The sequence below is a fragment of the Aythya fuligula genome, chromosome 24, assembly GCF_009819795.1.
Source record: "Aythya fuligula isolate bAytFul2 chromosome 24, bAytFul2.pri, whole genome shotgun sequence".
Classification (NCBI taxonomy): Eukaryota; Metazoa; Chordata; class Aves; order Anseriformes; family Anatidae; genus Aythya; species Aythya fuligula.
Window position 1 is genome coordinate 4,261,990 of NC_045582.1, and position 15,648 is coordinate 4,277,637.

Here is a 15,648-nt window from a genome sequence, read left to right on the forward strand (position 1 = left end):
ACAATCCTCCAAATCTGCAGCCAGTTCTGCTGGCCTGGCAGTGGGACAGGACAGTGGAGGGAGGAGTGCTGCCACCTCAGGAGCACACAAGACACCAGCCTGGCTGCACGAGGCCTTTGGCAGCTAATGCTCATTGCACCAGAAGTGAGGACTGAGCTGAAGAGCTGGGCAGTGTGGGGAGGTTTGGCCAGGAGCTTGGCCAGGAGGTTTGGCCACTGCTTGGGCAGGAGCAGTTCTGCTGAGGGATTTGCAGCACTGTCCTTGGGGGCAGCGAGTGCTGGGCACAGCCTATACAAGCCTGCGGCGAGGAATGACGCTCCCCGCCCCGCTTACCCTTCCCGTTCAGGCGCTGTTGGGAACAAGGCGTGGAGGCTGCACTGGCTGCAGCAACGCAGTCTGTATGCAGACGCTTCCTTGCCCACTGCCACTTTCGCTTCCGAGGTGGGACTTGGCGAGAGAGGGGTCCCGCCAAGTGGGGGTCCCTGCCCCCACTAAGTGCCGTCCACCGGGGATGTCCCCACGCTCCTCCTCGCCCCGCAGCCCCCCAGGCTTCCCGACACGCACGGCCCGTGCGACACCCGCCGCCCCCAGGGCAGCCAGACCCTCCGGCCGCACAGGAGGAGCTTGGCGTCCCCGACGGCCTCTCCCCGCCCCTGCCCGCCTTCCCCTGCCTGTCCATCCGCCCTTGCGTCCCTCCGTCTCTCTCCACATTGCAGACGCTTCTCCAGCTACGTAGCCCTGCATCTTCCCGTTTGCCTGAACATCTCTTGCTCGGTCTCTCCATCTCTTCCTCTTCCGTCCCTTCCGTTTGCCTGTTGTTTGCCTCTTACTGCCTCTTCCCCTTCCTCTTCTATCTCTTCAGTGCATCTGATTGTCTGTCTCTCCCAGCTGACGACCCCGGCTGTTATTCTGGTGAGTGCCTGCTTGTTTGTTCTACGTTTTGTTATTTGCTCCCTGTTGTCTGTTCATTGTCCTCCATCACTGGGAAGAGCTTGCTCCTGTTCAAGCCATCCCTCTGCCCATCACTCAGCCCTACTTCCGCAAGGAAGAAGAAAGAAAACACCCTATTTGGTTTCTTTGTCCACACTGTCAGCATAATGGTGGGGTGGGGATTTTTCTGATGCTGCTGACCCTGCCACCCCAGAACAGGAGAAAGTGAGGCAAGTGTATTGTAATCAGAGAAACTTATATGGGTGGCTTTGGGATACAGGTGGGGGAGTCCCATTCACCTCTAGGCACTTGGGCAGAAGGCAACCAAACATAACTTACCTGCACACTCCCCCCAGTGCCTTTCTGGGATTTGCTCTGTCACCATGGAATACCTGACCCTGCCTTCGTTTCTCTCTCTGCCATTTTCCCCCACATTGCCTGGCCTTTCAGCCTGTCCTTGCAAGCTACTCCATGAGTATACCCTCACAGGTGCTGTCTCTTGTGCAGCAGCATTCACACAATACTGCCTGTGGTGGGTCTGCACTCATCCCTTCTAAAATGGACCCTTCCACCTATCCATCCATTGTTCCATCTATTCATCTACTTCAACAAAAAATCTCCTGTCTCTCTTTGTCCATCTCTTCATCTGTCTGTCCCAAAATGGATCCCATCTGCCATCCTGTTCATCCAGACATGGATTGTTCATCACAATAAAATTACAGACAGCTACTCTTGCTTTCCTCTGTCTCCTGTTGCTATCCCTCAGTTCTCTTCAAGATTCTCCCATGATGGGAATGGGATGCAGACCTCTTCACTGCAGAGTCATTGCACAGTCTTTACAAACAGGGATTTCTGAATCCCTGGGTTTGCTCTGGCTGTACCTGGTGGGTTAGGGCCTTCAGCCACATACATAGGACTGGGGAAACAGCAAGGAATCTTCACCAGATAAAGGCTACCTGGTGGTATCTCCTCTTACAAGAGACTCCTTCCTGTCTACAGGTCTCCAGAGATGTGGCGTGAGAGCTTTGGACTTCTAGAAAAATCCTACGTCAGTGGCGGTGAGCTGTGGATCAGACAGGGATATTTTGGGAATGCTCCCAAAGGAGGGTAAAGAAAGAGGGAGGATAGGCTGGATCTTCCCAGAGGGAAACAAAGATTGGAATGGTCAAGGGGTCTACAAGATCAGGGTGGGGGACAGAGGTATGGAGGAAAAAGGAAGCTGAAATGTAGAAGTGGACACTGTTCTGTGGCAGGCTCATGCTAGACCTTCAACAATGTTAAACATGATCCATGGATAAAGACTTAGGATGCCCTTTTGCCATTGGGAGGGGAGAATCTGTCATTGTGTGCTATTCATTGGCCACCTAGTTTTAATTTCCTGGGTGGGAACACACACTTGAAGCAGCTCCAACCCTCTCCTTGTGTCATTCATGTGTGCTGATGGAAAGGTTGCATCTCTCCCAACAGCACCAGCATCCTTTTTGCTGGGGAAGGATCTCCATATACCCCTGTGCCCAGTACCTCTCTGTAGTGCAGTGGTGGATGTTGCCATCCAGGACTATGTGGCTGATGTGGTCTCTGAACTGATCTACCAGAACAAGAGTCGTACCTCCTCAGAAGTCATCTTTGTCTTCCCCCTCGCCCCCCACATGACCATCTACTCTTTCCAGGCCTTAAATGAGGATGCCAAGGTTCAGGCCTTGCTGCAGGATGAGGTACCAGCATTCAGGAAGGAATGGGGGGAAACACCAGACGGGCATGGAATGAGCAGCCCATGGTCTGCCTGGGGATCAGCTTTTTGTCCCTCCCCTTTCCGTCCAGACCCAGCAGCTGCACAAGGCTACAAAGGGCCAGGAGAACTGGGAGTACCTTCAGCATCAGTCTGAGCAGTCAGGCGAGGTGTTTGCCTGCTTCCTGGGTTCCTTGTCCCCTGGCAAGGAGATGGTTGTGACCTTACGCTATGTCCAAGAGCTGCCACGGAAGCTAGGTGGAGCAGCCCAGTTTTTGTTGCCAGCCACGCTGCATCCTCACTGGAACTACTACAGTGAGTAACCCCATAAGGAACCTTCCCTCCCAGTCACACACTCTACAGAAGGACCAGAGCTTCCTCTTTACTTTACAAGCAGATCTAATGCAACCTTTCTTTGTATCCACAAAGAAAGAGACACAAATTTTCCCCCATGCAACCCATGAACAGATCCACTCTTGTTGTGTCCCTTGAAACGGATCCACACCTCCCCCACACATTTCACATGAACAGACACTGGAACCCCTCTGTACACTTTATCAACCATCCCTAGTTATCCCCATATGTCTTATATATAGATGCCAAATCCCACATGCACTCAAGAGAGAGACTGTGTCATTGTCAGTACCATGTTTCTCCCTGCAGCCTGGAATTGTCTCAATAGCAAGCCTCACTACAGCCTGCTGCTCACCGCCAGCCTGCAGTCACCCCGTGGTGTGGTCAATGCCGAGGCCAACTGTGCTCTTACTCCTTTGATCTACACTGCCCAGGACCACAGCGCTGCACAGGTATGGCCTCCTGAGGGCCAGGATCCTGGGGATAGTGGGCAAGTGGCATCATCACTGAGAAAAAGGAGATGCGCTGGGATTGGTGCTTGTGCTCCTGGCCTAATGCTGGGCCTGGGCCTCTTCCTCCTGTGTATGACCAGGCATCCCTTCTCTAGGTCTCACTGGCTGAGACCCCTCCAAGAGATGATTTTGAGCTGCTCGTGTATTATGGAGACCCCACTGAAGTCAGTGCTGTGGTGGAGAAGGGAGACCCTGGGGCCCCCGTTGGTGAGTTCATCAGGGGAGGGAGCATGGGGGCACCTCTGAGTAACAGGAGTCATTGAGGCACAGGAGGACACTGGGGATTGTGGGGTGAGAGGCTTCATTGGACAAAGATAGGAGGCATTCAGATGGGATAGTGTGTGTCCTAGGGTTCCACAGTGAGGTGCTGGGGACATTGTGATGAGGTATTAGATGTGCCAGGATGGCTATGAGGACCCCTATATTAGGGCTTACTGGGTAACCTGTATTGGAGCCACTGGGCTGGAGTACTGGGGGCAATGTGTTGTGCAGCTTGTGTACATTACAGTAGGGTAACAAGGCACCAGTGTGGGTTATCAGGATCTCTGGGATGGTGTAAGCTGAGGGCACAATGAGGATCAGAACCAGGATGAGGAGAGGGGTCTCTAACTGGGCCTAACTGGGCTTTATCCCCACCCTATACCTCCTCCAGGCTCCCTGCTTGGTGACCCCCTCGTGTTGGTGACTCTGTCACCCAGCATCCCTGATGCAGTGCCTGGGCAGTGCCAGTCTGGGGAGTTCATCTTCCTTCTGGACACCACTTTCCTTGAGTGTGCGCAGGTACCTCCACAGAGCAGGGACCAAACTCAAGTTGGGGAGCAAGCTGAGAGGGAACAAAGCCAGGGCAGGTGTTTGAGACACGGACATGGGGGGGGGGGGGGGAGAGACAGGGGGAAACAGGGTGGGTAGGGGCAATGGTGGGGTCTGAAAGGGTCCTGGAATATCTTGGGTGCCTAGGAGAGGTCAGGACACTGGCTGGGGTCACTGGGGTCATCCAGAGGAGTCCAGAGGCTTTAGCCAGACCAAGATAAGGGCAAGGGCATCTGTATCCACCACTGGTACCTCCTAAGACCTGCCTGCAGTTTCTTTCCACAGGAATCCCTGCTCTTCCTTCTCAAAAGCCTCCCCCTGGGCTGCTACTTCAACATCTACTGCTATGGAGCAACATCTGTGGGCATCTATCCGTGAGCAAACATGGGGCAGGCTGGGTGTTATGTGTCTGGATTAGATGCTGGCGAGTAGGGCTGGATGCTGTGGGGCTTGACTGGTTGCTGTGAGGCAGAGCAAGATGCTGGAGGATAGGTCTGGATGTTCTGAAATAGGCAGATTGGTATGGGGCAAGGCTGGGTACTGGAGTGCATGGCTGGGTGCTGGAGGGCAGGACTGGATTCTGGGGACAGGATCTTTGTGGCACCATGGGAGAGCATTTATTGGGGTTCTGTTGAGCAAAATGTTGTAGGAACTATGAGGCAAGGTCTCTTTAAGACCTCCTATGGGGCAGGATCTTGCAGAAGATATAGCTATGGGGGTGAGTCTCGGGGAGCACCACGGCCAGCACAGGGTGATGTGCTCTGCAAACATGTTGTGCCTGCTGTAGGCAAAGTGTTGAATATACCCAAGACAACCTGACCAAGGCAATGCAACGCATCCCGTCCACCAGCTCTCGTCTGGGTGATGCTGACCTGCTCGGAACTCTTCGCACAATCTACAATACGCCCCAGCCCCACGGACATGCACGACAGGTCTGGGCACAGGAGCATGGAGGAGTGGTGGGATAGGTGTCCCCGAGGAGCACAGAGTGTGGGGGGAAAGAGTGACACAAGGGGCATGCTGGTCCAAGGTGAACAGACTATGTGGGGGAAAGGAAAAAAAGGTGGGTCCATATCTCAGGGGGGTTCTGTCCCCTGAGAGAATGGGTATCTCTCCTTGGGGGTAGTCTCTCTACAGGGTCTCTCTCACCTGGGTCCCTTCTGGGGACCTGCTGTCCCCATTTTGGGGTCTTGTGCAAGGTGTCACCATTCATTTATGTCTCCTATCTCCCAGCTCTTCATCTTCATGACTGGGCTACCTCCTGACAAGGAAGCCATTGCTGCTGAGGTCTGCCATCATCGCAACAGCCACCGGTAATTGGAACTCTCTGCCCCCAGTCCTTAGTCATCCCTTGATCCCCTCCCATCATTGATGAGGGCCCCTGTTCACCTGTCTGAATCCTTGAACCCCTTCAGTGTCCCAGAGACCCTTCCCACCCTGCGCAGCTCTGTCCTGTGTCAAGCCTCCACAGGGGAGTCTTTACTTAATACTCCCACACCCAAGGCACCCATCACAAAGTGAGGAGGGATTTGTACACCCTGATGTGCCCACAAGCTCTGCCCCAGCCCCACCATACTGGTCCCAGCTCTGCCCCAAGCTCCAGCTCTTCCCTGCCACCTCCTGTCTAACCCCAGCTCCAACCCCAATTCCTCACTCCACTCCTTACTCTTCCTCCTGCCCCTTGTTCTGCACCCTAGATTTGTTCCCCTGCCTAAAACTCCATCCTGTCTTCTCCAACTCTTTTCCTACATGCATGCATCCATCTCTGGCTCCTATTTCTGACACCTTTCTCTGCTTCCACCATAGGTGTTTCTCCTTCTGCTTCTCTGAGGACAGTGCTGCCCTGGCCATGACTCTGGCCAGGGAGACAAGGGGTGAAGCTACCTACGTCAAATCTGACAAAGAACTGGTAGTTGTGGTAGGAACCCAGGAGCCCTGGTTCATGCCCTTCTTTCCACAGATATACTACTTTCCAGTAACCCTGGCACCTGGACTGCCCACCTGTGGTAGCCAAGACCCAGCTGCCCCAAGGAACCCAGGCACCCAGGCTTCCCCTAACTCTCTACCCCACTGCCCCACCCCACAGAAAACCCAGATGCCTGAACTTCTCCCCCCCATGGTTCACAGACCTGACTGCTACCAGGGAAGCCATCTGGCACCCCACACATCCCCGTGCTATCCAAGGAATTCGGACAGAGGGGCCGTATGCTGAACTCTAATGGAGCTGCCAAAGTGTGGTGTCTTGCCCTTTCTACCCAGGTGCTGAACTGCTTGAAAAGAGCCCTTAAGCCAGCAGCTGAGGGAGTCTCTCTGAGCTGGACTCTGCCCCTTGGCCTGGAGGCTGAGGTGCTGGGAGGCACACCTCGGTCCATCTTTCAGGGTGAACACGTCCATCTCTATGCAAAGATCCGTGGAGAAGCCCAGGTGAGAGCTGCCACTATGGTTATTTCCAGTTACTTCCTAATAACCTTGCATTAACTACTAGTAATCTCTGAGTAATTTCCCAGTACCTCCCAGCAGCAATCATGTATTTCCAGTAACCTCCAGTACTTTTCCATGTGTTACCAGGATACGAAAGTGGCCACCGGTGTCTTGACCTTGCAGTTCAGCCTGAATGGCCAGAATGTCGTTCACACGATCCCGTTCCCACTATGCCCACAGGGAGATGGCCGGTGAGAGCCTGTCCTACACATGGACTCCAGCTGAGAAAGGAAACAGATAGCTTGTTTATTCATTCCCACCTTCCAAGTACCATCCCAAACTGGGAGAGAACCCAAGTGTCCAAGCATGCTCTCCTTCCCTGCTTGGAACCCACAGGGATAGGACCCATGAACCTGGACCTCATTTCACTGCAGACAGGGGACCCATGCATCCACATCTTCCCTCTACCCATTCTTACCCCTGAAGGGAGAGAACCTAGGTGTCCAGGACCAATCTCTGTCCACCTTTCTCCAGCACGGAGAAAAGCCAGGTAGTTGGGCCTCACCCCACTCTGTCCCCAGGCTGGCAGGTCATCGTCTGGCTGCAAGGTGCTTGCTCGGGATGTTGTTGGCAGACGTTGTGAGTGGGTCAGGGGATGAACCAAGGCAACGTGCAGTCGAGATCAGCCTGACTTCAGGGATCATCTGCCCCTTCACCAGTTATGTGGGGGTTCGCACATCTCAGTGGGTTACCTGGTACCAAGGTAAGGAAAGATGCTTGGGGGAAAGATCTGGAGGGGTTTCTCCATGGGATGTTCTCATTCCACAGGAGCCAGAACCCCAACCACAGGGCACCCCCAGTCTCATGGGGTAGGCCCCATCACCACCAGGTACTCCTTTCCCATGGGCTTAATTAAGTCTCTTTCCCTGTTTCCCTCAAAGGGCCCCTGGCACTGCTGCCACCCCACCAGTCACTGGTTGCCTGCCAGATCCTTCAGCTACGTGGCTCCACTTGCAGCTCTTCTTGCTTTCCTAAGAGCATCTTCATCCCACCTGGCTGGCTGACTGCAGTACAGGAGTCATGGTTTGCCATGCAGCGTCTAACCCATGACATTGCTGCCTTGGCTCAGAATGGGGCTCACTCAAAAGGTATGGGATCTTGATCCAGACAGGAGATTTAGGGATTAATTAAATGTCCGACAAGAGGGTTATGTTGTTACTCTCCATGTTTGCTCTTGGTCTGAAAACTAATGAATTTTGCCTTTAACCTTTCCCCTAATCATGCTTAAAGCTTAAAGTCCTTCAGCAATTATGGGACCCAGGTCAGGGACACCCAGAGACAGGTCAGGACCAGTGCTGCATCATGAATGCACATTTGGATGAGATGTTCTAAGGATATCAAGAGAGGGTTTGGAGACATGGCTGGGCAGGAAAGCTAGGAGAATAAGGATGAATTAGGGACGTCCAGAAAGGGTTGATGATAGGAATATTTTGGAGATATGCAGGGAGGTCCTCAGCCTGCAGGTAATTGCTCAGAGCACAGTGTTTTGGGCATTTTCTCAGAGCACAGGGGAGTAGAGAGGGGCCAGCTTTCCTGTGATTCCTTAAACCCTCCAGTTTACATTTTTTCCCACAGCACCTAAACCACCGCCACCATCTATCTATTCTCTCGAGTGTGTGGATCCCAAATTTGTTTTGTCCTCTCAAATTTTTGGGCCATGGGTCAGCAAAGCCATTGATGAGTGTCAGGAGCTGGTCGCACTGCAGAATGTAGATGGCTCTTGGACCCTCAGCTCAAGCTTAGCTTCTGCACTGCAAGTCGATGAGGCTGAAATCAAGGGAAAGATGCCTGGTGAGGTAAGGAGATAATCCTTTGTGGTGCCAGCGTGTAGACTTGGGGCAGTGGGAACACCTTGGCTGGTGGAACCCCTTGGAATCCCAGGGCACCCAGAGGTGAGTGAAGGGGTCAGGAACCAGAGTCACAAAGGAAGAGGTGCTCAACAATGTCAGCGGGTCTGAGTCATTGTTCTTCTACAGGTCACAGAGCCAAGCATCTGGGCCACAGTACTGGCTGTGACCTGGCTGCAGAAGAAAAACAGGTATTATCAAGACCTATGTGAGTTGCTGGAGGCCAAGGCTGTGACCTGGCTGTGCAGCCGAGCTGGTGAGTCTTGTTTTCCAGATCTCCACAGAATGGCTTCCTCCCTGCTCTCTCCAGTGAGGCCTGCTAGAGGCCTAATAGTGGACCTCTTCAGGACCACTATTTCCTGGGAGTCCTGTGTCCCCTTTCTTCTTTCTGCCTGTGGACCTTTCTTCCTGCCTTACTCCCATGGTGCCCCTATCTCTCCCTCATTGCAGCGTCCCAGCTGGACAAATGCCTGGAGGCAGCCAACACCCTCCTCGAGAGCAGCGTGGAGCTTGTTGCAGGAAGAACGGCCGAAAACATGACAGACACTAGTATGGTCGGATCATGCTCCATTTTATTACCTGAATAGCCTGACTTTTATAGTGAACTTAACAGGGGCAGATAGTGTCTCACACAAGATTATTGGTCAAAAGCACTCAAACAACTACAAGAAAACAACCCCCTTGTGATTAGCAGTCACGTAGACCTTGTCCTTGAAGCCAACTACTGGCAACAATATTTTTCTAAATTCCTCAGCTGGGTGATGTGGGAACACTGTCATGGGAACTTCTCATAGTCGTCCTGGTAGCTTGGTTTGCTCAGCTGCAGCAAGCCATGGGATCTTTGCTGTTTCAAAAATCCCTCAACAGGAGCTGAGTGTTTTTAGGCTCTGAGCACAACACATGCCTTGTGCTGCAGACCATCAGCATCTGTGGAATAAAACAGGACCACAAAACACAGCTTAAATTTACCTGCCATGCTGGGATCCCACTGCTGATGTCAGTTGGGGTTTTACATAACAGATGAACCCTCACTGCTTTTCAGATATCTTCTACTAGGTGAGCTGCATTTGTAGCATGCTGAACTCCTGAACAGTTCACAGCCTCCGGCATGTTTGGTTTGGGTGGGAGTGAGAGTTGGAGATAGCCTCTTCTAATTGTGCCTGTCATCAGCATCTCCAGACATGGTCCATCGTGGGCTAACAGAAACATGTTAGAGTGTGGGTGAATCACCATTTTGAGTCGCCTAGCCATCCCAGGATTTCTATGGACCACCTAGTTGTTTTCCTTCATCTTCATTTCCCTCTAAAGTCTTCACAGTCATGGGGAGGGAATCATCAGGGTTATTATTATGCTCATCTGCAATGCTGGGAAAACCCTAGGAAGGGGCCCGTTTCTGTGTCCTTGTGTCGACTGGGACAGAGTAAATGTTCTTCATAGGAGCTGGTATAGTGCTGTGTTTTGGATTTAGGATGAGAATAATGTTGATAAAACAACAATGTTTTAGTTGTTGTGGAACAGTGCTTATACTAAGACACGGATTTTTCAGCTTCTCACTCTAGCCTGCCATTGAGGAGGCTGGGGGTGCACAAGAAACTGGGCTGGGAGTGGACAGAATTAGGACAGCTAACCCGAACAGCCAAAAGGGTATTCCATACCATATGATGTCACGCTGAATAATAAATATGGGATGGCTGGCCAGAGTGAGGGCTGGGGCCACTGCTTGGGGATGGCATGGGAAGGGCATCAGTCAGCAGGTGATGAGTGATGCATTGTGCATCACTTGCTTTCCATATCCTCTTATCATTATTATTTATATTTGTTAATACTATTTTTACTACTATTACTATTATTATTATTTTTCCTTCATTTTCTGTCCTATTAAACTGTCTTTATCTCAACCAACAAGCTTTTATCATTTTTTTCCCCAATTCTACCCCCCATCCTACTGTGTGTGTGTTTTGTGTGCGTTTTTGGAAGGGGGGTGGGGTGGGAGGAGGGTGGTGAGTGAACATCTGTGTGGTCCTTACCTGCCTGCTGGGTTAAACCACAACACTCAAGACATGGACTTTCCCTGGGCAGACAGTGAGGCACATTCTGGGTATTTACTACAAGAATGCGCTAGGTGATGCTCCTTGCTCACTTAACCATCACTCAGTCACCTACTGGCAATCCTGAACATAGAGCCCCAAACCTACAGGACAAAACAGCCGATAAATGCAGTGCCAGTTCTTCTACTGATATAAAAAAGGACATCAGTTACGATATGACATCACTTGGGGAGCATGTGAAGTATTTATTGTTACTGGAAAGTGTGAAGCGTTAGCTAGTGAAGAAAGAAACTTGGGACTCTATGAAGAACATACTTAATGATCTTTAACAGCTTACATAAACCACGGCACAGTGGTGTTATAATCACAGCAATAGCAAATACATTTAGGTCAGTTAAGTCTGATGAAATCTGTCAGCATGTGACTACAATATAACTGTGCTGTGATTAATTCTGATAATTGTCAGTGAATACCTATCAGAAATGTAGCTGCACACAAGCATGGTTAGTGATAGCAGTATAATGTTGTTTGTCATGTCCCCCTTAACATATTTGCACTGAAAAGCACTGAAAAGATCAGGTAACCCTACTGAAGCAGTGGCTCACACCTTCCAAATACCTTTGCAGTCAGCACCTCCAGACACTTTCCTTAGCAGCTGCGGTTTTTAAGCAACACCTTCACGTCATCTCCCCAGACACATTGTGTGTAACTTTGGTTTGAATTGACTGCTAATTCCCCCTTTCATGTAGTTCTTTCAGCAGGCTGGGCAGTCAGATGAATCCTCCCAACTGGACCAAGGACAGGGAATCCTTTCTATTGTCCTTTCCACTTGAAAGACACAAATCTTCACTCTGCTCCTGATGATTTAGCTGTTCACTCACCTGGGGAGCATGGTCATCATTTCCACAACCATTTGACCACCAGTTCCATGCTTCAAAAGTATTTCTTCTTCAGCAACTTGCCCTTCTTTGATATTCTTCTTTGATATTTCTTCTTTGATATTCACCTTGGTGAATTCCCCAAAAATCTTTGTCAGTCTTATATTGGAAATGAAGATGGGGTGGCTGCTCATGATTCTCAATCTTCTCCTTCATCCGGATTCTGCAGCTGGGACAGGGCAACCCTGGATATTCATACAGACTAGGGGATGGGAGGCTGAAGAGCAGCCCCATGGAAACGTATCTGGAGACTTTGGTTGATAGTAAGTTGAATATGAGTTAACAGTGTGCCCTGACATCCAAAAGGGCCAATCATATCCTGGGGTGCATCAAGGACAGCATTACTAAGCTAGTCAAGAGAAGCGATTATCTTGCTCTGCTCTGCACTGGTGCAACCTCACCTTGAGGACTGTGTGCAGCTTTGCACGCCACAATATAAGAAGGACATTAAAAAAAAAGACATACCTGCTATCCTAAAAAATAATCCAGTTTCTGTCCATGTAGATCATTCTATTTCTCTGTGCTTTCTACAACACTATCTAGAACAGAAAGTTAATAGCATGTGGTGGTTTTACTCAGGTGAGCAGCCAAGCTCCAACACAACTGCTCTCTCATTCCCCTTATGCAAAGGGAAAGGGGGAGAAAATACATTGTAAAGGGCTCGTGGTTTGAGATATGGATGAGGAGATCGCTCAGAAATTATTTTGATGGGCAAAAACAGACTCAGAGTAGGGAGATTAGTATTTTATTTTATATTTTTTTGCCTATTACTAATAAGCTAGAGAAGTGAAAAACAAAGGAAAGAAACCAAAACCACCTTCCCCTCATCCATCCTCTTTCACTTCCTCCCCCCAAGTGGCAAAGGGGAATGGGGGTTGTGGTCTGACTATAGCACCTGGTCTTTGCTGCTCCTATATGGTCACTCTGTGCCCCTGCTCTACATGGGGTCCCTCCCATGGGATGCAGTCCTTCCCAAACTGATCCTGAGGCGGCTGCCCACAGGCAGCAGCTTTTCAAGAACTGCTTCAGATATGGGTCTGTACCACAGGGTCCATCCATCAGGAGCAGACTGCTCCAGCCTGGGTCCCCCATGAGCAGCAGCTTCTGCTAGGTCACCTGCTCCTGTGTGGGCTCCTCTCCATGGGCTACAGGTCCGGCCTTAGAATCTGCTCCAGTGGGGGCTCTCCATGGGCTACAGCCTCCTTCAGGTCAGATCCACCTGCTCCACCATGGGGTCCTCCATGGGGTGCAGCATGGAAATGTGTTCCACCATGGTACACCATGGGCTTCAGAGGGACAACCTGCTTTACCATAGTCCTTTCCACAGGCTGCAGGGGAACTTCTGCTCTGGCTCTTGGAGCACCTCCTACCCCCTCCTTCTTCATTGACCTTGGTGCTGGCAGGGCCGTTTCTTACTCCTCACTCTCCCAGCTGCTGTTGTGCAGCAGTTTTGTTTTGTTTTGTTTTGTTTTGTTTCTTAAATATGCTTTCACAGAGGTGCAAACAACATTGCTTATTGGCTCAACTCTGACCAGGGGTGGGACCCTCATAGGGCAACTTTTGGATTCTTCTCACAGAAGCCACCCCCGCAGCCCCTTGCTACCAAAGCCTTGCCACATAAACCCACTACATAGAGTTATCAGAGAGTGTCCAAAGGAGGGCAACAAATATGTTATACAGTCTAGAGGGGAAGACATATGAGAAGTGGCTGAGGTCACTCTGTTTGTTCAGCCTAGAGGAGCCTGAAGGGAGGCCTCATGGGGAGGCCTGCAGCTGCAGCTTCCTCATGAGGGGAGCGGAGGGGCAGGAGATATCTCTGCTCTCTGGGGACAGTGACAGGACCCAAGGGAATGGCATTGAGCTGTGAGAGGGTAAGTTCAGATTGGGTATTAGGAAAAGGTTCTTCACTAAGAGGGTGGTCGGGCACTGAAGCAGGCTCCCCAAAGAAGTGATACTGACACCAAGCCTGCCAGAGTTCAAGAAGTGTTTGGACAATGTTGTCAGAATTATGATTTCATTTTTGTGTGGTCCTGTGTGGAGCCAGGAGGTGGACTCAAAGATTCTTTTGGGTCCCTTCCAATTCAGGATATTCTGTGAGTATATGATCTTCATGGACATCCTTCAGCTGCCTTCATACAACTTCAATTGATGTATTTTAATTGTTAGTGGTCACTTGCAACCTGTTGCACTACACTGTCAATTTGAATGGCTGATCATTCTCCACATTCCTCCTTAACTGAATGATGACATATCAGTCTGCACTCAGCCCCACCATCATGTAAACCAAGCTAAACTTCTGTTCACAAGAGACACAGCATTTCATCTACAACATGATATATTTTGGAGCAGAGATCAGTCCATGTATGCATCAGTCAGCTTGTGTTGAAAATAAATAAATCAATATGTATATGTCCACACACTAAGGAATTATTGACCACTGTCATTGGAGTGTTTAGATGACAGATAAATTAGGCCTGTTTTAAACTTTAAAACAAAGCATAACTTGGTTCATGTTCATTAATAAAACAGAGAGACAATGGTTAGTTTTTAATCATTATCATTCAATATCACCATATATGAAGGCCTTAACAAAGTTATTCTATACCTGTTAGAGTATGACACAACCAAAGCTGCTCCCTGGAATTGAGGAAAGTTACTGCTGCTCAGATGACACTGATAATAATTTTCCTCAGCCCTTCCATCAACCGTATGTGGAGAAATTCCTGGAATAAGCTTTCAAGGGGACATTTTTTCCTCAATAGACAGACTCCTGATGTAATCTACACATTTTTTAAAAGGAAGGTAGGAAGAAATCCATGGATTGATCCTGTTATTGATCCAAAGACATTTGATATGTTTTTCTTCCTGAAGAGACTTTTAGGTGTACTCCTTATCACTCTTTCCCAAGGATATTTCTGCTTTTGATTTATTGTTGTTTTCATGGGTATTTGGCTAGGATAGAGTTAATTTTCCTCCTAGTGGCTGGTAAGGTGCTGTGTTTTGGACTTAGGATGAGAATAATGTTGATAACACGCTGACAGTTTAATTGTTGCAGAACGACGTTTTGTAGACATGCATAGTATCACAGAATCACAGAATTACAGAATCACAGAATTTCTAGGTTGGAAGAGACCTCAAGATCATTGAGTCCAACCTCTGACCTAACACTAACAGTCCCCACTAAACCATATCCCTAAGCTCTACATCTTTTGAAGACTTCCAGGGATGGTGACTCCACCACTTCCCTGGGCAGCCTGTTCCAGTGTCTAACAACCCTTTCGGTAAAGAAGTTCTTCCTAAGATCCAACCTAAAACTCCCCTGGCGCAACTTAAGCCCATTCCCCCTCATCCTGTCACCAGGCATGTGGGAGAAGAGACCAACCCCCACCTCACTACAGCCTCCTTTAATGTACCTATAGAGAGCAATAAGGTCGCCCCTGACACTCCTTTTCTCCAGGCTGAACAAGCCCAGCTCCCTCAGCCGCTCCTCGAAGGACTTGTTCTCCAGGCCCCTCACCAGCTTTGTCGCCCTTCTCTGGACCCGCTCAAGCACCTCCATGTCCTTCTTGTAGCGAGGGGCCCAAAACTGAACACAGTACTCGAGGTGCGGCCTCACCAGACCCAAGTACAGGGGGACAATCACCTCCCTAGCCCTGCTGGTCACACTGTTTCTTATGCGAGCCAGGATGCTCTTGGCCTTCTTGGCCACCTGAGCACACTGCTGGCTCGAATTCAGCCGACTATCACCCATCACTCCCAGGTCCTTCTCCGCCAGGCAGCTCTCCAACCACTCATCTCCCAGTCTGTAGCTCTGCTTGGGGTTATTGCATCCCAGGTGGAGGACCCGGCACTTGGCCTTGTTAAACTTCATGCAGTTTACCTCAGCCCATCGGTGCAGCCTGTCCAGATCCTCCTGCAGAGCCTTCCTACCCTCAAGCAGATCGACACACATACCTAGCTTGGTGTCATCTGCAAACTTACTGAGGGTGCACTCAATAC

At 50.2% G+C, this 15,648-nt stretch overlaps 1 protein-coding gene across 1 annotated transcript; it reads left to right on the plus strand.

Annotated features, from left to right (window-relative positions):
- Positions 1 to 701: 701 nt before the first annotated feature.
- Positions 702 to 9,723, plus strand: LOC116498295 (von Willebrand factor A domain-containing protein 5A-like). Its single transcript, XM_032202542.1, has 19 exons — positions 702 to 912; positions 1,930 to 1,988; positions 2,398 to 2,645; positions 2,752 to 2,974; positions 3,323 to 3,465; positions 3,621 to 3,732; positions 4,178 to 4,305; positions 4,621 to 4,709; positions 5,123 to 5,267; positions 5,569 to 5,648; positions 6,142 to 6,253; positions 6,595 to 6,759; positions 6,904 to 7,007; positions 7,338 to 7,519; positions 7,698 to 7,904; positions 8,392 to 8,612; positions 8,793 to 8,919; positions 9,114 to 9,219; positions 9,720 to 9,723. Exons 2-19 carry the CDS (start codon positions 1,940 to 1,942, stop codon positions 9,721 to 9,723), a joined length of 2,445 nt encoding a protein of 814 aa, XP_032058433.1. The 5' UTR covers positions 702 to 912; positions 1,930 to 1,939.
- Positions 9,724 to 15,648: the final 5,925 nt, after the last annotated feature.

Excerpts from the sequence above, each read along its gene's own strand:
- LOC116498295 (XM_032202542.1), top strand. The coding sequence starts at position 1,940 with ATGTGGCGTGAGAGCTTTGGACTTCTAGAAAAATCCTACGTCAGTGGC. Across the intron at positions 6,254-6,594 it reads ACAAAGAACTGGTAGTTGTG|GTGCTGAACTGCTTGAAAAG; the intron begins GTAGGAACCCAG and ends CTTTCTACCCAG. Across the intron at positions 8,613-8,792 it reads AGGGAAAGATGCCTGGTGAG|GTCACAGAGCCAAGCATCTG; the intron begins GTAAGGAGATAA and ends GTTCTTCTACAG.